Genomic DNA, 23,201 nt, shown 5'->3' with positions numbered 1-23,201 from the left:
GGCAGGAGGAGAGCATCACTCAGCGTCCCATTAACCCTTGGCTCCCAACCAGAACAGTGAGCAGGCGTCCTTTAAGTACACGTTAAACATAGCTAGGCTATGCGTGTGTGCACAAGTGATTTATTCTGTGTGTCCATGTGTATGTTCATATAAAAAGAGTCACTTTAAATGAAGATTTTGGGGGCAGTTTCCAGAGGATGAAAACAATTGGTTGTCCTCTGTGTTTATGAACGAAGGTCATAGAAAACTATCCGTCGCTATTTATCCCCTCAGCCAGTCACACGTTGTCTGTTTTGGTGAGAGAAAGTGCTCTGAGGACTACTTCCTCGTGCGGAGAAGTGTATCCCCAGGAGACCAGCTCCAGACTAAACACTCCGCTCATTCAGCTGCTCCCCTTCACCCCGCCGACAAGAGACGGATGCTTGACAAGCGCTCCCAGCAGAAAACCTCACTTTTTCCACCAATTATAGAAAGCAATGCATGTGGGGGAGGAGGCAAAACTTCATAATATTATACACACTGGCATTTGGCGAAGCGCATTGAGCAACTTCTGTCAGAAAGAGATGGGCTAATTTCAGGGCGACCTGTGCCAACACAAACAACTGTTCTGGCTAGCTTTCATTGTCAGCACTTGAGGTTTGAGTCGAATTTTTCAACGCTCCGCAGCCAATTTCTCTTTCCCCTATTTTTCCCCCCCATATGATTTGTCCTTGTCCAAGATCCCAGTCAGTCTTTCAACGCCTACGCAGTCGGAGCTTTAAAAGTATTCTTGCAGAGAACAAACTCAGACCCAGATGCTCATCTACACACACTAACAAAAATAGAACTTAAAATGTTCTTTCAGGTCGTCAGCGTCTACATGAGCTCAAGTACTGACTTATTTTAACTATAATGTAGGCGTGAGTTGTTAGTTGGTCCTGGTGTATTTTGACGTATCCAAGCGCTTCCATTCGGGTTATGTCCGTCAGCAGGCGCAGGGTCGGCGGGGTGAGTTAAAACAGCTACCGCTTCAGTCTCTGGCTGCTGCGTGCTGGGATTCATATCACAGCCATGTCAATGTAAACATCATATGTTTCCGTTTGTATCTCCAAAGCAGTATTTACTTCTACTTTGATTTTGTTTATTAGAGGCTTTTACTGTTCAACATAAAAGCAAGGAGCCATGGCAGGACATTTGGAGTACAGGCTGTAATGTTACATTCATAGTCTGCTCATAATTCTCACGGCTCACGCAGGGTTCTGGGTACGTGCCAGTCAACGAGATGGACAGCACTATACCGCCATTATAGTAACCTCCCACAGTAGGGGTCCCATCCTCTGTGGCAAATCATACGCACCTATGCACATCAGGGGAGGAGCGTTTGGTTATGTATGAGTGTGTGAAGGGGGGGTAGATGTTGAGGAAGAAGCTGAATGGGCACTTTTGGAGGCCCCTGTTGCCTGAACATGCAGCCTTTACTCTGCTCCAGTATTGAGGCAGCTGTCTTTAATATAAGCGCTCCGCTCAGCCCATATTTATTCAGGTACAGCTGACAGAGAGGGAGAGACAGTGAAAGAGGCGTGGCCCTTCTTTTTCCTGGCAGCCGTGCAGCACTCCTGCGGTTTTTTGGGGGCAAAGGGACAAGGCGAAAAAGACACTGAGACAGAGGGAGAAAGAGAGCGGCGTAAAAGAAAAGAGCGAGTTGAAATAAAAAAGCACGGCTCCAGTGAGTCCTGTGTTGACTGGACATCCTGTGCAAGAGACCGGCCCCAGAGGCCCTGGGGCCACCAGGGAGGGGGTGTGTGAGCTCAACTCTCCAGCCTCTCTTGATGGCTGCGTCCAAGACAAATCACCAGCGGCGCTGCTGTCACCGTGGGCCTTGACCAAGACAAACAACCGTGTTTTAAAATAAGTACCTGCCCCCTTCACAGCCCCTTTCACCTCATCCACGCTCAGGCACATCCATATCTTCTCACACATTCAAGCACATTCCCTTCACAGGTCATAGGACCGGACCTGTAGTCCAACACTCTACACAGGGGACTCACTTTTCACCTTCTCAACGCTGTCTGCATTCTCTCTCCACTGCACACACACTTGTGAAGTTCAACCACATCACACAACGTCCATTGTTGCCAAAATGCTGGGACTGCAATAACAGGGGTGATCGTGAGTGTGTATGACACAAAATGTATAGCAGGTTTAAGGGACACCGTCTGCATGCATGTGTATGTGCGAGCTCGATCGTCCGTGTATATCTGAACTTGCATGCACAAAACCTCAAACCTAGCTGAATCACAAACTGCCAACTGTGCAGAAGTGTCAGCACAATTCCTTGCTTTTACTTAACAGCACGTTGCATCCTGGGAGTTGTGGTTTGTCTGAACGAGCCCGTCTGTGTCGTTGCCTGCGGCCTGCACCAGTGGGACTGGTGTTCCTAACTGAACTGAACCTCATTTATCTCTGTGGCAGAGCCCTTCCTCTCCAGCATCGGTCCTCCTGGACCCCTGAACTGCTGACACCGGGCCCCCCCTCCTCTTCCTCCCTCCTCTGAGCTCCAGCATGCGGCAAAAATTGTGAGATGTGTTTCATCTGCATATTGATCAGCCTGGCCAAAAGAAGTAGGACCTCAGCACTTCACTGAATACATAATGTAAATAAGTACCAGTTATTCTGCTTAAACTCTCCCACAATCCTTTAAGGAAAACGTTTTCACCTTAAGTAGGTGATTTTAAAAGGTAATTAGGTGAACGGGATTGTGCAACAAAAGCAATAGCAACTTTTGTCTAAAGAATAAAGAAGAATAAACTAGAAAACCTGTATCCTAAACATGCTGACATTATGTACAAATCCGCACATCTCAGCCAAATGAAGGTTATCGTCAGGGTGAAGCAGCGCTGAAAGTCAATGAGCTCGTCCAAAAAGAACCTGACCCCGCTTTGCTCCTGTCACCCAATAAAAGCAGCCCGCTCTCAGTGTGTGGGCAGGCTTCAGTGCCAGCCAGTTGCAGTGCAGATGGCTGGGCGCTGGGCTGTCTGATGGATAGCTTACATTCGGCAAGGACTGGACCAATGGCGTCGTGGATTGATTGGCCCAAAGGGGCCGTCGGGGAAAGCACTTCCTGTGTGTGTTAATGGACACTCCTACAGAGGCACTGTGGCGGCTTGTGGCAGGGTGATGGTTGTTACTCCCTCCCTCTCTCTCTCTCTCTCCCAGCCCTCCTCCTCCTCCTCATTTGCTTTCACTCTCCCAGTTAATCAGAGGAGAGTCAAGTGAGACGAGCCAGACTTTCCAGGCACACCGACTCTCTCGTAGCTCTCTACACCAAAAACCTTCATACTACACTACTGTAGCTATGTGGAGAATCACAAAACTCCATGATTTAAGTTTAATCAGTAACACTTCATTTTACCTGTCCCATAGTTTCCTATAATTTCCTAGAGAGGAACTGTAAATTGATATGGAAATAACTTTTTTAATTTGGTATCAGTTACAAGGAATATTGAGACAGTACTCAGTTGGTATGTTTTTAATTCATTAATTAACATTCCTTTCCTCCTTTTATTTATTTGTCTTCTTTTTTTCCCCTCACATAAAAATATTGCTTTTGGATCTATGACTATGTTATGGCATATTCTCTGGCTTATTCACTGACACTGTATGATGATTCTGTATATTGGAGAACTGAGTACATGTTTGGCCTAAGTGAGTCAATAAATAAAACGTTTTTTGTTTTTTTTAATTACAATTAACTGCTATTATAACTCAGTGGCAGGTCAGCTAAACTTTTACTCAATATTTACTTGGGTTTAAATGGAGCAGTTCTTTCAAGGAAATTTCACAGTAGAAATTAGACCCAACTAATTCATCTCAACAGTCCCAGAACTTTGTCTCTATTTTTCCCTATAGCCTACTTGGCACCAAATTACAGTTATTTCCAGGAAATTTCCCAAAAATGTATGAGGAAATGATGGACCCTTTATTGTTTTTCCTTCTATCATTCAACTTGACAACCGTCGCTGATCTAAAGGTGGAATTAAAACTCATAGTTAGTCACTCCCTGGCTGCGGCAGATGTGTGTGAGTGTGTAATAAGTTTGTACCCGAGTCGGCCCAGTTGCTCCAGTTCAGGCACCGGTGGTCCGTAGATTTCAACTAGAAGAGGCTTGTATTGGTACAGAACTTCCTCTATCTTGGGAGGAGGCTGAAGAGACACTGTCTGACGCTGAAAAAAAACAACAACAAAGGAGAGACAAAATTCAACACAGGACAATAATCCTCATTGTCTCAGTTTAGTACACAGTGCAACACTGGAAACTACGGCTACAGTGCAGTCAGGATGACTCAAACAGAAAAAACAACAATGTGGAAAAGGCTTAATGTCATTCAAACCGCAGCATTAACCAGTTCTAGACTGACTGGTTTGGCAAACGGAGTTTTGTCTGACAACATTTTCACTTTCCCCAGGCACTGCTGGTTTGGTGGAGAAACAATGACTGAGCATGTTTTAGTGGTCAACACACTGTTGGCAACCCAACAACTATTCCTGATCAAGAAGAAACGAACAAAACATCATGCAGGACATCTGTGGTGGGGTTGATGAGGAAATGTAATTCCTGTTAACAGAGAGTGTACTTTGGCTATATCAATGAAATCACCAAAAGACAAATCAATTGATAATGTATAAATGTAGGCGAGAAAGTTAATGATTAGACTTAAATGTGATAGGCTAGTGTTAGTGGGTTTAGTTGTGATTATTTGAAATTTGCATCTTTTTTCCACAGATTCAACTAAAACAATGTCGCTCCAACCTGAATTCAGTCAAATTCTCAGGATTGTTCAACAACAGTTTTACAAAAATGTTTCACTGCTGGGTCTCCTAAAGTCATAAGACCTGCAGTGTCAAGTACAGAAAACTGTGGTCCGTTTGTAGTCTGTGCATAAAAACCCCTTCAATCCATAAGTACTCAAAGTTGAGATTTCAGTCGGGCTACTCCAGTTCCTAATGCTCTTGACCAGGGTGATGGAGTGAGAAACATGATACTTCTTAAGGACACTGTAGAATTGTTCGATTTGGGGCTCTGCCATCAGAGGGGAATTTCCACACAGCGTCAGACCACTTTGTTTTCTCCAGCATTAAAGTAATGAGGCTACGAAGACGAGCCAGACTCATGAAACAAACCTGGAATTAAGAAGATGATGTCTAAACAAACACTGACTATTTTAGAGGGTAGCAAAGGAACTCAGAGACAAAGGAGAGATAAAAAGATAACAGGAGAAGCAAAGAAAAGAATAGTGGGGGAGTATAAACAACAGAACACAGAGGGGAGCTGATGAAAACCAAACTAAACGAGTAACATGTGCCCCGCGGCCTCAGACTGCCCGCCCGCACACAAGTTTTGGCCCATGTGAGCGCACACACGGGGAAATAAAGCAACCAAAGCTGAGCTGGAAGTTACAAAAGCACAGAGGGATGAACACTAAGAGACAGCAATGGATGCAGTGTTTCTTAGCCAAACACAACATGACAGGGATTGTTCTAACCAGGATAGTTAGACAAAACAATAACCACACACACACAAAGCTTATACTATACTCTTATGATATACATCATCATTGGGCTCCGATCAAACTAGGCGGCACTGATCTAATATGAATCAATATTCTGTTACTGTAGTGCCTATTTCTCACCTGACATGTTTTCAGAAACATCTTGTAGTGTACTGTTTAGCTGTAAAATGAGAATGTTTGCTCCGACTGGTGGGCGGTGCTTGGTATTTCCTCAACTGATCGCAACATGGCTGCCGGGTCACAACCTTTATCATTTTACAGCTAAACAGTAAACTACAAGATGTTTCTGAAAACATTTGAGGAGAGAAATGTGCTATATCACAATCTATACATATATATATATCACAATATAAATTGACATATACTGTGATGCAGGATTTCATCCATATCATCCAATCCTTTTTCCCAGAATGACTTTCAACTATCTTAGCAAAGCAAGCCTGAACCTGTTTGCATTCAGCGGTGGTTTATACATGCAGGTGGGGGGAGCAGCAGGGGGAGCGACAGTGGCACATTATATTAACAGCAACAGAGATAGTGTTTCAAGCAAGAAATACTGAGAGAACTAGGGCTGTCCTCGACCAACGAAATTCTTAGTTATCTAACACTCACACGATTTTGTCAACTAATCGATTAGTTGATTTAATCGACAGATGTGTGAATGAGTTTCTCCACAAAGAATCACACAAAAGCACCACTTTAAATCTGTTGTTTACCAGAGATATGCTCATAAGTTTCTTGAAAATAAGTCATTCAGCATGAAAAAAAGGATAAAAAAAATGACTAATTGACTAAAGAAATCTAGTCGACTAAAACCAAAACAACCGAGAGGGGGCAGCCCTAGAGAGAACGTCTACTCAAAACACGACATGTCTTTTGTCAGCATTACCTTGAAACTGCTGTTGCTGAAATAACAAGTATTGTTCTTTTCCATGATTGATTTATTCATCAAACTCTTGCTCCTCTACTGTAAGGGATACCAACATGTTATCCATGTTGGGTGACCTACTGTATCCAAAATAATAATTAAAAAAAACACAGCACCCAATCAAATAACGGACCCAAGAACAGATGATATTTTAGCCTATTGCTCATATATGCATACCCTGTTTTAAACACTATTTAAATGCTTTAGATTTTTGGATTTTTCCTTTAAAACACAAACGCTAGACACGTACTTCTCTATGGTTTTCATTCAACCTTTAACCCCAAGGTGCCAGTGATCCCCTGTGCTGTCCCATCCATTCATCCAACACAGTGGAGCCCCACCACAGGCTAATGAAACCCAGACCAACCAACCCAAAACCCAGTCACTCTCCCTCACTTTCGCCCTCCTTCAGTCTCTCCATCCATCTTCTTTCAGACTTTCAGCACTGGTTAACTCCCCTACTGCGCCAATCAAAGAGACGCACTGGGACGAAGCCGTGCCGGAGGGAGAAGCAGAAGAGTCAAAGTTTACAATGTTGGAGTGGTGGAGAAAGAGAGGGGGGGCAAATTGGGAGTTGCAGATAGCTAAAGGGCATTAAATCAGATTTTTGAGCGACAGACAGAACAGAGCCAACCCCCGGTCTAGAGACATTTCTGTTGCATTCCTCTGCAAGGGCACCTTGAATACTGGCAGACACATCATCCCGAACAAACGCAGCATAAGACATGCATACACAAGAACAGCCTTTGCTCTTCTGAATACATTTACAAACAAAAATTGGAAATTAATGATTTTTGGTAAGCTGCTTTGATGCAAGACAAGCCGTCTGACAGTCCATCTAAAGCAGACCTGCTCCGTGCTCCACTCCACCTAATAATACTGCTGAAGCCTTCAATCATGAACTCATCATGTCCTATTAAAAGCCTGTGTGAATTACGCCATATGAATGTTGTTTTCGAAATGCTCTGGTGAAAGAAAGCAACAGAAGGGGAGAGAGAGGGGGGGACCTCCGTTCAGGCCAAGCAGAGCAGAAATGGTTAAGGGACTAGGGGCCACTGGAACAACACCACAGAAACAGCCAACACAAACATCTGCTTTTTACATCATGGAGGCCCACCTTACTACCTATACAACATTATGTGTGCCCTCGTGATGCTTTCAAGTTTATGTATAACTGGTATTTAAGACTCTTATAATGCCCCTGTGACACTAAAATGAAACTCTGGGGGTCATCAATCTTAATAAAACCACAGGGGAGGATGATTTGAGGAAATCACCATCGCGCCAGAGGGAGTAGTCCTGCTTCTGCTGGTCTTGTGATCCTCCTACAGTTCCAGATAGAGTTAAAGTGATTGTGCAATACCAGCTTCAGTTTCTTGGAGCGGAATCGTTTTAAAAGGTCAAGTGAAGCCGTCACTGTGGCCTGTCCTCATGTCGGTGGAGGGGACAGGTGTGCTGGCTTGGGAAACTGTTTTTACGCCTCCGGGGGGGGAAAAGGGGGTTGAATTTGGCTTGTGATGTGTCGTCACGTTACTCTTTCTTAACTCTGCTGTCCATCTTAATGGCGTCTTCTGGGAAAGCAACAGGGTTAACCTATCTGACAGAATGATACGGCAGACATTCATGTGACTTTTACGGTACAGGGGTCTCATAAAAGTCACATTACTTTTAAGGTATGAGCGGTCTGCCCCCAAAGCATAGCACCAAAGTCTACATTAAAAACAAGAAATGGACGGGGTCGGATGTGTTCCCAGATTTTTCTCAATCACTTCTTAAAACTCACTTACATACAGTATGTTTTCATGCAACATTGTTTATTCTATTGCCTGCCGATGATCCCCAATGTTTTGAAGTATTACTTCTACTACCACTTCTATGCTTTTACCATTTGTACTTTCAAATTTTGTTAAAGATAGAAAGTGATACTCGGTGAAGGATCCAATGTCCAACATGCCAATCTTGATCAAAAACTCACTGGTCAACAGCTCAAATCATGAGTCACCACTAAGAATGCCACCAGAAACACGTGCTACACACACACACACACACTGCACGATCATCAGCACTCTCCGGGCCCCCCCATCTCTCCTCTGACTTTGCAGCTCAGCAGGACACACCAAGGTCGCTGAGAGACTAACCTCTCCATCAGCACCTCCCCACCACATCTACACAAACCACATACACTTGCGAGGTTCCCGTGTGTTTGGGGGGAGCCACAGCTGGCTCCAGCAGAGCTCCAGAGGCAGCGAGGCGCTCGTCGCTAATGCACAAAGTGATAATGAGAACAATGGGAAGGGAAACGTTGGCTAGCATTGTATAGGGGATCAAATTAATAAGCCTAGTTAGGGGCCAGACTAGTGCCATCCCATCCTCAGCCCTCACTTCCACCTTCTGCCCTGGCACTGCCAGTGCTTCTGTATGGATAAAGAGCTTTGTGCTGCCCAGAGAGCAGCAAGTAGCAAGTGTAAAAGCTGCTGCCCACACAGTGACTCCCCTCGCCTTACAGGTTTAAATATAACTGCCTGTCCAGTGGCAGCTGCCCCAGCGCAAAGCCCCTAAAGCTGACAACTCCTTTTTCCGCTGGGCTGGGCTAGGCCTGCCCGTGTGGGCAAGGGTTGCTGAGGCCAACCTAACAGGGCCAAGGCAGGAGCAGGGGCAGAGGTGTGAATGCCCACATGTGCTAGTGCCAATCAGGGCTGACGGTTCTCTTTACCCCCCTGAGCTGACCCCATCTCCCCAAGCCCCTGCAGCTACCAACCTACATGCCAGCAATCCAATAAAAAGGAAAAGGCTAAAGGGCAAGAGGTTATGCACTTTCCCACATAAAGTCACTGGTTTGTGAATGTTTTATATGTCAACATTTATAAACAATACCATATTTATATAACAAAAATATCTGTCTGGTACTATTTGTCTCAAGAGCATGAATAAGGGAAATGGAAATAACACTGAAGATAGTAAAAGAGTGGGTGAGGGTTGGGGGGGGAGTATGTAACGACAACCTCGCAGGTAAAACAGGTTAGGCCAGTCTGCCAGAGTAAAGTAAAGCAGAGCTCGGCCTGCGCTGACGAGTACGTCTACCGAGCAGAGGTCACTGTAGAGGACAACTTAACCAAGTAAATCAGGCCTGAGCAAACAAGCTCACACCATGAGCGTGTGTGCGGGAGTGTGTGTACTCGTGTTTGTGTTTTCTATGGTAGTCAAATACCGCTGCCTAAGTGTAGAATGGAATAAAGCCAGAGAGAGAACCCAGGGTTATTTCAGTCAGCTACACATCTATGTTTAGGGATAAACTTTCCACCCACATTTGGCTGACTGGTTGTGCGAGTTGCTCTTTGTTTATGTGTGTGTGCGCCTTCTGCTTTCATTAGGTGCCCATGCCGGCCTCGTCAGGTATGTCAGCTGCTCTGCCGCCTGTGAGGAGTGGATTGGGGCCCAGCAGTGCTGGAACCTGGGACCTTTCATCTAAGATGGCGCTGAAAGCTGCCCCAAGGTGGAGAGATTCCCCATCGGTCACCGCTTTCAGGAATGGGACACTGTAGCAGCTGAGGACAATCCCCAACCTCACACATACACGCTTAGACGAGAAAACACAAGAACTTCCCTAAACAAACAAACAGTGGTGGAAGAAGTACTCAGATATTTTACTGAAGTAAACATACTAATACTACAGCGTAGAATGACTACAAGTAACAGTCCTACATTCAAAATCTTACTTGAGTAAAAGTACAAAAGTATTAGCATCAAAATACACTTAAAGTAAAAGTACTTGTTGGGCAGAATTGTCCCTTTCAGAGTGTTTATATTATTATTTATCACATTATTGGAATATTATTACTGATGCTTTAACACGTAAGCAGCATTTCAATGTGACGGCTTGTGGAGGTGGAGCACATTTTAACTACTTAATGTACTGTTGGATAGTTTAATCTGTAGCACAGTATCATATTTTATAAACTGATCTCATGGTAAAATATTAATCTGCAAAAATAACTAGCAACTAAAGCTGTCAGATAAATGTAGTGAAGTAAAAAGTACAACATTTCCCTCTGAAATGTAGTGGAGTAGAAGTATAAAGTACCATAAAATTGAAATACTCAAGTAAAGTAAAAGCACCTCAAAATTGTACTTGATTAAATGTACTTAGTTACTTTCCACCACTGTAAACAAACAAAGCCAGCATGCTTAAGAAATATCAAAGAGACAATTCCTCATACAATACTTCAAACAAATGTCATTTATATGCTAATAACTCTCAACTCATGTCCATGTTTTGCTCTGAGCAGGTGCCAAACATGATGATGACTCTTGTCATCCTGACTCCTGTCATCGTGCTTGGCGCTGAGGCTGGTCTTATGTGTCAGACAACAACAAGCAACCTGTTTAAACAGTGAATAGTTGCCTCCCTCCCACACAGAGAGTCTCTTTTGATATCAGCGGACATCTATTTTAAAAAGACACTTTATTCTTCAAAGGATGTTTACTCAGACTGGGTGGGGGGAGTGTGCGTTTTATGTGTGCATGCACCCGCACGAGGGTATGTATGTGCGTCTCGGTTCAATAGAGTGCCTACAAAGTGAGGGATTAGTGAGTGATTCTAGACCATTCCTGAGGCAAGACCAGGCCCATCCTACCTCACATCACACCTGGACCGACACTATTTTCCCTCAGGATCGGCTAACTTCATCGAGCATCCATTCACCAACATGTGAACATGCAACCAGAATAATCAGGATCAGGGTTGGAGTCCCTTTCACCACCTCCTGGAATATCACCCAGGCAAGGAGTAGTGCCAGAATAGCTGAGATGTCCCCTCGTCGTGTTCCCAGTAAACAACATGACACAACTAGATGCAATATTAGATCACGCTTTAAATAAAGTCTGGGGGAGCTGAGGAAGAATCGGCATCCTCACGTTCCATAACGGCTCAACGACAGGCAGATATGTCATCCCACCAGTGACGGCTCACCTTGGCCCGGGGTGAAACAGCTGGCTGAAGTAAACCACAAATTTCTGCTTCCTTGACTGGTGAACTTGCACATCATAAAAAAACGTCCAGATGAAAAAAACAAGGGATCATGTGTCAGCCCTGTGTCCATTCATCACTGTCACAATCTGTTCCTCCTTTGAGTACGTGCCTCACAAGAATGTGTTGATACTGGAGCTTCTACTAAAGACTAGTTTGATTGTCTATTAATCTTTCTATATTCTTTTTTTTTCAAACAAATAATGTATTTGTTTAGTGAAAACTGTCCATCACAATTTCCCAGAGTCACTGTGACACAATGTGAGATTGTTTGTTTTGTCTGAACAACGGAAAAGAGTATAGAAGCACAGTACAGTCGCTGCTGCCATTTTGGGCTAAAAACGCTTATTATATTTATAATATTTTATTGTTCAACACAGGCCATTTTAGTAGGATATGATGATAGAATAGAAATAATTTAGTTTTACTTTTCTACGGCACTTTTTAGTCGGACGTTTTACTGGCATCCGGTAGTCACTTTCAGTCCAAAATGGCAGAAACATTGCTTGTTGTTGGGCGCTGACGTTGCAATGGAACGAACGATTGACTTTCACATCTTGGCAATATATATTCTTTGACAACGGTCGAAAATCCAAAGATGATCTGTTTACAATGATAAAAAACAAACAATTGAGAGGCTGGTACCAGTGAATGCGCAACTTAAGTGAAAGATTATCAAAATGATTGCCTGAATTTCAGCTTCTTCCTTCAGGACAGAGGTTTATAGTCCGAAGGTGTAGAACAAAGCGGTATAAAATAGGGCTGCAACTAACAATTCTTTTCATTGTCGATTAATCTGTTTATTATTTCTACTTATCGATTAGTTGTTTGGTCTATAAAATGTCAATGTGAAAAATGTCAATCAGTGTTTCCCAAAGCCCAAGATGACATTCTCAAATGACTTGTTTTGTCCACAACTCAAAGATATTCAGTTTACTGTCATAGAGGAGTAAAGAAACCAGAAAAGATTCACATTTAAGAAGCTGGAATCATAGAATTTAGACTTTTCTTTTCTTAGAAAATTTCTCAAACTGATTAATCGATTATCAAAACAGTTGCTGATTAATTTAATAGTTGACAACTAATAGATTGATCGTTGCAGCTCTAGTATAAAAACAGCTTCGTTTTAGCAGCCATGTCATAGCAACAGTGCACAGATACTATAGAAGCAACGCTTATTTATGTATTCTATTTTAGAGGATTTAATGATTATTGGAGCCTTGAGGACTTTTATTGTGTCCGTCTATTGTCTGTGTTGTTTGTAAAATGTGTGTCAAGATGGATGCCTCGTCGACTGCAAACCAAATGTACCTACGGGTAAAAATAAAGTAACCTGAACCTAATCTATCGAATGACTGATCAGTTAATGACTGAACGTTTCAGCACTAATTGATATTCCTGTCAGTGAAGAAAGCAGCACAAACTAGCTTAAATGTTAAAAAGGCACATCGTGGAAATGTGGCTCAGCTTTAAAAAATGTGTTTTTACATTTGCCTCTCCTAATTCCTGCTGAAGAAAAACTGAAACCTTGCTTGGAACAAGGGACCACAAGCTAGCAGATAAATGAATTCCAGCAATCTGCAGGAATCCACCGCTCTGTGCTGAAAGCCCACCAAGTCAAACAGAAGTCATTCCTATGGACTCTGAAGTGAAGGGAAATCCAAACCCACACGTTCCCCTGACTCAAGCCTCTCGGTCCAACACAGCAGATGCATGGTGAGAGCTCTGCTACACCAACAGGAGCTCAGGGACGGGAGGATGAAGAGAAATGGGAAGAAAGAAGCGAGGAAAAACAGCCACGGACGGAGCCAAGAGCAACACAATCGTGCTGTTTCTCTCTCCATCAGCAAGTTTAACTTCATGCTGTATATCAAGGGGGTGAGAGTCAGAGTACCAAATCCTCCATTTGGATCAAGTCAGTGCTTTTTCCACTGGTGGTAGATGAGCCAGTTGTCTCTTTGGGTTTTAATGAGTTAATTCATGTTTTTGTAAAGTCTCACTGATTATTACTGCATCAGATTATTTAACCAAGAGCTTTGCTAGTGGAAAACACATTAAAATGGGCAGGATAGGCAAAGAAAGATGGTAAAAGACTAAGAGAGAGTAGGGTTATACCTGGGTATGTCAAAACCTAGCTCCTCCAGCTTGAGCCTATAGGTGAGTACTAAGCAGATATCTCTCCCACGCATCACTGAGCTGTGGGAAGACAACCATGCCCCATGAGGGTTGCCGGGGAGGGAGTGGGGGTGATGACACAGCCTATCTCATCACAGTAAAATGAAAATAAACGACTGAAAACCTGAACGATAGCCAAATGGAAGGTCTCTCCACACACGGTGAGCACAAAGCTGCGAGCTCAGAGCGTCCGGAGCCGTGAGCCCACATGCTCTCTCTGTGGGTCGCCCACAGAGGAATGTGATGACATGACTGAAGGGGTGAGGGCCCCGTTCCCACACTGAAGACGCACCAGACACCGAGGAACATCCTCCCTTTGAAGGTCTGGACTGTTATCACCGCTCTACTGTCAACAAACACTCCACATGAAGTTTAAATTAGCACCGAGCTAAAATCCCACCAAGACCTCAACTGTTCAGACCCACCAGTGGATAGAGGTACAACAACCACGTGACCTTAACCTGCATGGGCTCATTGTAAATATAGTAGCCATTTGTTATTTGTGGTACGTATAGCTTCTTCAAGCTCTCATGTTTCACTGTGCTCACCCTGCTTTCACCTGAAGCTGCAAAGCCCACTGACAAATGCAGGCACGGTTGTGTTCAGACTAACATTACCCCCCTCATCAGTGGTGGGTAGAGTACTGAAAATCTTTACTCAGGTAAAAGTACAATTACTCCCATAAAAGATTAAAGTAAAAGGAAAAATGAACATTTTACCAACTAACTCAAGTAAAAGTATAAAAGTACATGGTCAATGAACTATAAAGTACAAGTTACTTTGTGATTTGTATTGTTTAGTGTGTGTAGGCCAGAGATCTTCACAAGTCATTTTAACCGTCAAAAATAACAACTGGTAGCCTACTGAGTAAAAGCCAAGATCAGTTTCACCAGCGACATTCTATTTGATTAATTCACCACTGGGCATCCCTATAAAACAAATAGCAACCAATGCAAATTAGAGAAAAAAGCTAGTTTCCATCAAAATAAAGCTATGCTCTGTGCAACGAGAGGATCCTGTTAATATATCAGAATCAATCCAGTGATCATCTGACTTAGATGTTTATACTGTGTGTAGCCTACGTTTTTTTCTACATAGACTAAATACGCTTTTAATACGTCATTAATGGAAAGTGAAAGTATTTCTTCCGGCTTGTGAAAGGGCGATGCAGGCTGCTTTCCAACACGGCCACTAATGGCATAATGTGTTGTTACTGGATTTGAGTTACATTAGTAGAACAACCAAACCTTAAATTAAAAAAGGTATTTGCCAAATATTCTAAATTTTTGAATTTGCCAAGCTTATTAATATCTGTCACAAAGCGCATGTCTCTTTGTACCTAAGGGGGGACCGGTTAAAACTCTCCTTCATAACTGCAACGCACACAGCTTGATGGCCCCCTCAAAAAATGCTCCAGTAAAAAGTAAAAGAACAGTTTTTAAAAAGGAACGTGAAAAGTTACCATACTTTTTTATTCATTTGCGTTACTAACGAGTTATCTACCCCCCCCCCCCCCCCCCCCCCCACCACCACCACCACCACCCCACTGACCCTCATTTATTTGAATGAAGCCACTCTGTTGTTGCAGTGGGGGTGCCAATGCAGAGGGATCCGGCAAATGAATCAAACCTGGTCCAATTCTTGCACATTCCTGGTAGATTGCTTTGTAACATGAAATCTGTATTTTGACTGTTTACCTCTGGATTGTAAAAAATAAAATATTTGCTATTGCGTTAACTTGAAGAATTGTAAAACGCTTCCTCATATTATCATAAACCACTGTCCAGTGTTTTGGCATCTGATAAGCCTTCTAACTAGGTAATTCACTGTCTCACAAGTACCTGAAACGACACGCCCCCATCACCGCAGCCCCTTGCATGTTTTGAGCGCAGGTAAGAGTCTGTCATTTTGAATTTCTATGTATGAACAGGGGTTAAAGAGCTAATAAGTCTAAAGTGTTGCACTCACCATATGGATTCCAGTTGAAAATAGATTGGTAGGTTTGACCGCCTGTTTCTGCTGCTCTATCTGGGTCTCCAGCTTGGCAGCACGGACCTTGTGTTGGGCCAGCAAGATGGTGGCAGGGAGTTGAGACTGCTCCTGGAGAAACAAATGGGATTTGTGATTTAATGAGAATGTTAATCTACAGTAGGTGTGTGTGATACATGTAACAGAACAAAGCGCCCTCATCAGGAACACCTCAGCAAAATCAGCTGACACTTATATATTTGTTGAGGCCTTCTCCTTTTATAACTGTTGCATGTTGAGAAGAGATGAAAACACAAGCAGACCCCCACCCCCTCCCATCAGCATGGGGTCCTTTCAGGCTATCAGCCACATTATTGATGCAAGCCATATCAACAAAAATGTGGCACTGCAGGGGACGCTATTTCAAGTGCACTGTGCCGCCTTCACCTCCATTAAATGCAAGGTCGGACATTTCAATTTCTCAAGTGGAGTGTTGCCAAGCACAGAGGTCTAAGAACACAAGCTTGGACACTTTGTTCACTGAAAGGGTAGGACATTTTTGATGGGGTGGACAGCAATGCTAGGACAGTCTAGAGGTGTTTTAGCATTTAACAATAAACCAAAAAGCCATTTAATGGCTTCCAGCACGTCTGACTGCAAACATTTCACACTCTCACTTATGCGAGTTACATTGGATAGGTGAATTTACCTTCTTTATTTGGATGACATCACACGGTTAATATGCTCTTCATTTCACAAAGATATTGAGGAACAAGACTCGGTCAAAACCGAGTATATGGCTGGAGCGTGTATGGTCAGTCGGTGAATTTGTGGCTAAATTGTAACACAAATAGTCAGTGGTCATGTCTATAATATTAAATCCATATGCACCTGATTGGTTCCTGGTTTTCTGCTTGCCATTTCAAAATGCTTGTAAATTTTCTGTTATTCCGTCTAAACAATCCACCAAAATCAACTTCTGAAAACATTTCAAGCGAGAAATAGGCTACGCCACTGCTGAATCTCGTTTCATTTTTTAACCGGATCGCCTAGTTTGAAAGCTTGAGCCGGACGCGCTGGACGAGCTCATTTGCATAAAGGACTGTTCCCCGCCTTTTTCATTTTGAAAGAGCAACGGCCAATGAGGAAACTCCAACACTCGGCCGACCAATCGTGTAACTTCATCACTCAGTGACAGACTTTTGTGTTTGTAGGGTTGGCCCTCTGTGGTCCAGACGTAAAAAGTTAATAAATTCAAGAAATAAAATAAGCCTGCGGAAAAATAATTTAAAATTGATGTTTGCATTAGATAAGGTCAATATATCATGAGCTGTGCTACAAGTTCCCAGTGATGTATTTTATTGATTAGTTAACCTCTGCCTCAGCAAACGGCAACAAGGAAGCTAAATGTGTGTGTTGGCGTATGTGTGAGAAGCTCTCTGACCACAGGGATGTACAGATGTCAGAGCTCAGGACAGTTCCCCCAGGGAGGTAGGGGTAGGAGCTGATCTCATCTGCCTACAGTCAACAGGCCCTGTGCCTTAAACAAACAAACACACAGCTTAGCCTGCTATCTGCGATGGTCCTTCAGCAGCCCGCTCTACAGGAACAATCACTTCCAAAGCCCGCAGCTCAACACAATGGAGTCAGAAGGCTTTGGAATCACAGAATGAGAACAATGCATCCAGCAGCACAATGACTGGTAATAATCTCTTAATGATCTCACAGCCATGAACCCTCAGGCTGAGGGTGTGTGTATCAGATATGGAACATCTGTCATAATGTGACTGCTTCTCTTCACCAGACTGTGGACATATGTACATGCAAAATATGTGTATCTCACCAGCTCGTCCAGCAGAGCCTGCTTGTTCTTTCTCTTGGCCTGCAGCTGCCTCTGCTCGTCCTGTAATAAGTCCAATCTCCGCTGCTCATTGCCCTGCTGCTCCAGCAACAGCAGCTCCTCCAGCTCCTCCTGCTCTCGCGTCTGAGGACAACGGGGATGTTGCAAAAAATCACATCACATCTTTGACAACAAGGCTGAATTCCCACCAGCCCTAGTGGTCATATTGTAAATATGAAATCAAAGTCAGGAATCGCGACTACCCCGTGGCTTAGTGAGTATCAGGGTGCCAATGATTCCTTGTTGCGCATAAAGGACATTGAACATATTAAACCGTTGGGCAGGCGGTGTGACAGCCAGGTCACAAAAACTTTACCTGAGGGAGACTTTTTAGATCCATCAATTGGATGCCTTAAAGTATCCTGGTCTTAACGAGGATATAGACTTTACATGCTTTCTGTAAAATGTATATATATATTTTTCTCTCTGTATAGGCTCCCATGTTTGTTTTACAGCCTACGTTAAAAACTAGGAGTATTTTTCATTGATGATGTACATAAATTACTTGTTTCTGTGTTATTTCTTCATGATATTCTGTCATTTTTGTAGTATTATGTTGATCATGTGATTGCCTCCCATTGGTTGTCGATACCAATCGGTCAGTTGGTTGTCGGTTTGTTTTAAGCCCTGACGAAGACCTACAATGGTTGAAACATGTTGGCTTTTTTAATGATTTAACCGCTACAATAAAGGCTTTTTAATATATTTCCTTCCTCGTTGCCACTTGTTTTAGTATTTTGGAGTGCCTGGATTGCCTTCCTGTCTGTGCTGATGCAATATTGTGCCTGACCCTAAACTCTGACCTTTCCAAGGCGGGGAGCAAGCAAAAAAAAAAGTTCCCTCCAGTGTTAATTTTAGCACTTAATTATCATTATTAATGAAGGTATTATGTATGTGTGGGAAAACACTCGGTACATACCAGTTTAACCTTATTCCTCTGGATGGTATCTCTGTTCTCCTTCTGGTACTGCTCCATCCGCAGCTTGGTGTTCTCCACATCAATGTTGTTTGTCAGGTTAAACACTACATGGAGGAGACAAAAACCAGCGTTCAGGGGACAGTATACAGTACATGTTATGCAACATGGCAGACAGTGATTGGTCAGCTGTGTGGAGGTGAGAAAGGAGCCACGGTTTGAACCTCTCTCTCAGCTCATTTTTCGTGTGAACAACTGAGTGCAACACTATGAACTTCTTTCAGGACAGACTGTCTGAAAGTATGCGCCGTTATACCCATTTTGAAATAATACCCCTGTTCCCAAGCACTGTTCAAACCCACAATACTATTATTTACAATTATAGTCTAGATCCAAAGAGTTCCAGATATATGGCCATCTGAAATACTGGGGAAAAAGTGTGTAAAATGATGTTCAAGACATTTCCATTTGATGGAATGGTGCAGCCTTAAAATATGACATCTGGTAATTCAATATTTCTCTCAACTTAAGGGAGATACTGTAGATTTTCATTGACACACTGGAGTGAGCGAATACAGAATGTATACTCATAAGCTGTCTTCAAACTGTGGGAAAAAAAATCAAACTTCAAGGCTGCTTGAGAGGACATTTAAGGAGAATTTTGAGGGTTTAATGGGAGACAACAGGTGAATAGGGTAAAAAGTTTAACTAATAGATATCACCATGAAACTTCCCCAAATGATTACTGACATTAAGACAATTATTTTTTTGTATTACAAGTTTTCTTGTTTAAATATGAAATGGAGGCATTATCTTATTAGATATGTGCTAATTTGCACAAAATTTCCTGAACATTGGTTAAAGCCAGGTTCAAAATGCTTGTTTCATTTTGTTGACATATTAGAGTCAAAGAATTTTACAGAGGAAATTTTGGATATCTTTTTTTTTTTTTTTTTAAATCACTCCATAAATCAGAAAAGGCTGTCAACAGCCATAAAAAAAACAAAACTTTGCCATGTTTTTAGTAATAAAATGCTCTATAAATCAGGCTATGAATGATCCATGAACAAACCCCTATGTAAAAACCTTCAGAATGTAGATACATATAGATTTCCAGTAGTCTGAAAGAAGACATGTTATGTAAGCAAAATAGCCCAAAATATCAAAATTGACCAATGCATTTAAAATGATGTGTTTGCTTGGGGTGTCTCCCCTTAAAGGGCTAAAAACAGAGGAGGTAGTCAACTATAAAGTGTGTACACATAATATCACCGGTGCACATTCTAGCACCAAGCCTTATTTGCAGTTCGATGTGTCCTGTCAACAGTTTTACAGACGTCTCTAATAGTGGTCTATCAGGAAAATGCTTTTTGGAGCATAGGGTTTGTTTCGTTGCAGCAGCAGGGTTGGCCACGGGGACAAAGTGGCAGTGAGGCTGACTGACCGCATCATATCAAGCTCTCTTAATACATCCATGGTAGGTTGCTAGTCAAGACTAGGGCTGTGTATTGGCAAGAATCTGGCAATGAGATACATATAATGATACAGGGGTAACGACTCAATACATTGAGATATATTGCGATACTGTAAGTAAAGTGATATATTGCAATTTTTTTAATCCAATTTTAGGAAAACTGTCACAGTATAAAGAACACACCGGGAATACACCATTTTAGAATAGGCAAAATAACACATTTTTACCGCATGCAAAAAAACTACCAAAAACTGCATGAGATTATCATAAAGATTAGTCAGTAAAGAGGAGACTCGTGGGTACCCATAGAACCCATTTTCACTCATATCTTGAGGTCAAAGGTCAAAAGGACCCCTTTGAAAATGGCCATGACAGTTTTTCTTCCCCAGAATTTAGCATATCTTTGGAGCGTTATTTAGCCTCCTTCGTGACAAGCTATGACATGGTTGGTACCGATGGATTCATTAGTTATCTTTAAAACTGAGCCCACTACAACCTCTAAAAAATCAAATAGCGGCCGGGCACGACAGTGGGCCGTCAGATTTTTAAGAGGTTGATTAAAAATCGATACAGTGCTTTGGAGAATCGATACAGTATTCCAAAACAAAATATTGCAATATTCATGTGTATCGATATTTTCTTACACCCCTAGACAATATGTGTTAGCTTTACACTAATAAGCATCCCTTCTGCTCTCCGTTTCATTATTATGTCCTACCTATGTCCTCCACTTTCTCCAGAAAGTCGTTATATTCTCTCAGGCTGGGGAAGTCAAAATCTCTCTTGTTGTATCTGCAGAGGAAGAAGAGATCTGATGAGACAAATAGTAAAACCCGGTGAAAGGAAATATGCACCAACATTAATAGCATCCATTAAATCAACCATTTTAAAATACCATGTCTGCATACTGCCTAATAGACACACATTAGATGTCAATTAAGGGGCTATTAAAGAACAGATGAGAGGGAAGGGAAAGAGGGAAGGCAGGGAGGGGCTGCGAAGTAAAAACCTGGCAGGGAAAGAGCCTCCTCCTCCGCCCCCCCCCCGGGGAGACTCATTGTCTACAAAACAAACAGTGTAATGAGAAAGACAAAGGTGGCTTAAGAAGTGGGAGGAGGCATGAGATGACACATAAACACGCAGGGCCACACCCCTCACCCTCCTGGTCCCCCCCCTCACTCACATCTTCAGCACCTTCTTGCGAATCTCCACCTCCTTATCTACGGTGGGGTCTTCGAAGAGCTGCACGCGGAAGTTGCTCTTCCTCAGGGGCGTGTCGCACTGCACGCAGTTACCCGAGCCACGCACAAATAGCATCTCCACACAGTTCTCGCATCTGTGGGGGGGGATAGGGTCAACAAGACAGAAAACACCATCAAGCTGAGTTGAATGGAGGCCTCAGTTGTAAGTATGTGTGGGCGTACGTGGCTGCTGAAATACAATTTTCCTCTCAATAAAGCAAATTTGTGTTTTTTTTTTTCATGTCTGCAAGTTATCATCAGGCGCAGTGGGTGATAATGGGGCATATGAATATTTCCTCTGAGTGCTCAAAGATGGCCGGGATTATTATTGGAATGTCGATTAGGCTGCCTCCTACTCTCAGACAAGAGGAAATTAGTCTGACACCCCATCAGTGGTGTGTCTGTCTGCACTGGAAAAACATACACTTTATTGTTATTTCAACAGACCTCAGTCATGCCACGTTGCATAATATGATAAAATCCAGCTCTGTAATTCACAGCGTAGTCTATCATTATAAGAATGGACTACGTCGTAATTTTGGGCAAAGAAATACAGATGGAGAGTGTTTTGTGTGTTCCTTACTCCATTGGTAAATGGAAGTATTTTACGATGAATTGTCATGCGTGCTTAAGGCTTTCATCTATCAGAAGATGTAACTTTAACATCTAAAAGAAGCATCAATATTCTCACATGCAATTCCAACCTTTCTCCCCTTTTTTTCTGGCAGCAAAAATGTCATTATTATTCCTGACACAGTGCCTGAATGAAAGGAAGCTGTCTTATGGAGAAGTTTAAGCCACATTTTTAAATACTGTGGAAATCTAGGCAGTTATTGATCAAAGTATCTACAGTAAATCATTTTTAATGGATACGATTACTTTCCAAGCACAGTCATGATGAGTTTTTCAGGCGGCCTTTGGTTCCTCATATAATTCTATTGAGTAAATCCTCTCCACCCTCAACCAATTCAAAAGAAAAAGGAAGAGAGTCTCTTAGGAAATGTTGGGGAATTTCAGGTGAAGCCCAGGTTCAAACAGGAAAGTTTACTTCATGCACCATGACGACATGATGGCTCCATGGCAACTGTCAGATCTAGCTGAGGGCACAACCCTGAGCTTAGCCATCACTCACACCTTTATGCAGGTAGGCGTTTACCCATCACTCACACTCGAGTGAGGAGTGGACACTGAGGACAATGGGAATGTTCCTAAATCTCCCCTGATGGGGTGGAGGGGCCTGGATAAACGTTTGCACAGTACGCTCTTTTAATTAAGTCTCTGCGGAGCTTTATTTCCACAGGAATTCACCTTCCTGCTTGTGACCACCTTCACAAAAATGGACAACATCTGGTTTCCAAATGTCACTATCTGCTTTCGAGCACCGACAGTTTTCATAATAAAAGCAAAGTTGATGGGAAAAAGACTTTTTCACCGTACGTCATTGACGGTATGGTTGAGTCATTTCTTTCCAAAGTCAAGCACTGGGCTTGAGACACTGGTGCCTAGTGAAAAGCTTTCTGGGGATGGATGGAGCCTATTAGAACACTCATAACAGAGTCATCATGCAAGATATTTCGCTTCATCAGCAGGATTCCACACAAAAAAAATGCAGTTATAGGAGAAACTGCAGAGCCATGGAGTTTGGCTGTTTACATTTAGCGTCTCAGATATGGGTCAAACAAGCCCAACCTGCCAACACCAAGCTTTCACAGCCATACAACAAACAGATATAACTTGCATTGTGGGGGACTCTCTTACAAGCATGGCAGTTTAGCTTGGCTTAGATGAAGCCACAAAGTAAAAATGAAAGCTGAACGACAGACAGAAACATCTGCGTTGTCCAGTTGGCGCTTCAGAGAGCGAGGAGCCCCTGCTCAAGTGCACCCTGGAAGAGGCAGATGTTCACTGTGGCCCCGGGCTACAGGAGATGTATAGGCCTGGCCATATGGAGGTAGATGGAGGGATTCAGCTTGTTTCCACAGGCCCACAAAGAGCCCATTCATCAACACGGGGCGAGGAGTGGG

General features: G+C 42.9%; 1 protein-coding gene across 10 annotated transcripts in view; it reads right to left on the bottom strand.

Annotated features, from left to right (window-relative positions):
• mnat1 (MNAT1 component of CDK activating kinase) overlaps window positions 1–23,201 on the bottom strand; it is a 43,890-nt gene that overhangs the window by 8,606 nt on the left and 12,083 nt on the right. For all 10 annotated transcript variants that reach the window (XM_037746733.1, XM_037746732.1, XM_037746739.1 and 7 more), the window contains 6 exons: window positions 21,120–21,272; window positions 20,655–20,728; window positions 18,466–18,569; window positions 17,490–17,630; window positions 15,647–15,778; window positions 4,082–4,203 (listed from right to left, as the gene is read on the bottom strand). In XM_037746733.1, the coding sequence (XP_037602661.1) occupies window positions 4,082–4,203; window positions 15,647–15,778; window positions 17,490–17,630; window positions 18,466–18,569; window positions 20,655–20,728; window positions 21,120–21,272 (726 nt within the window). The remainder of the gene's footprint in view (window positions 1–4,081; window positions 4,204–15,646; window positions 15,779–17,489; window positions 17,631–18,465; window positions 18,570–20,654; window positions 20,729–21,119; window positions 21,273–23,201) is intronic.

The sequence above is a fragment of the Sebastes umbrosus genome, chromosome 16 (genome assembly GCF_015220745.1).
Source record: "Sebastes umbrosus isolate fSebUmb1 chromosome 16, fSebUmb1.pri, whole genome shotgun sequence".
NCBI classification, from domain to species: Eukaryota; Metazoa; Chordata; class Actinopteri; order Perciformes; family Sebastidae; genus Sebastes; species Sebastes umbrosus.
The sequence above is the reverse complement of the archived record's forward strand: the minus strand, read 5'-3'. Positions and strand labels throughout refer to the sequence as shown.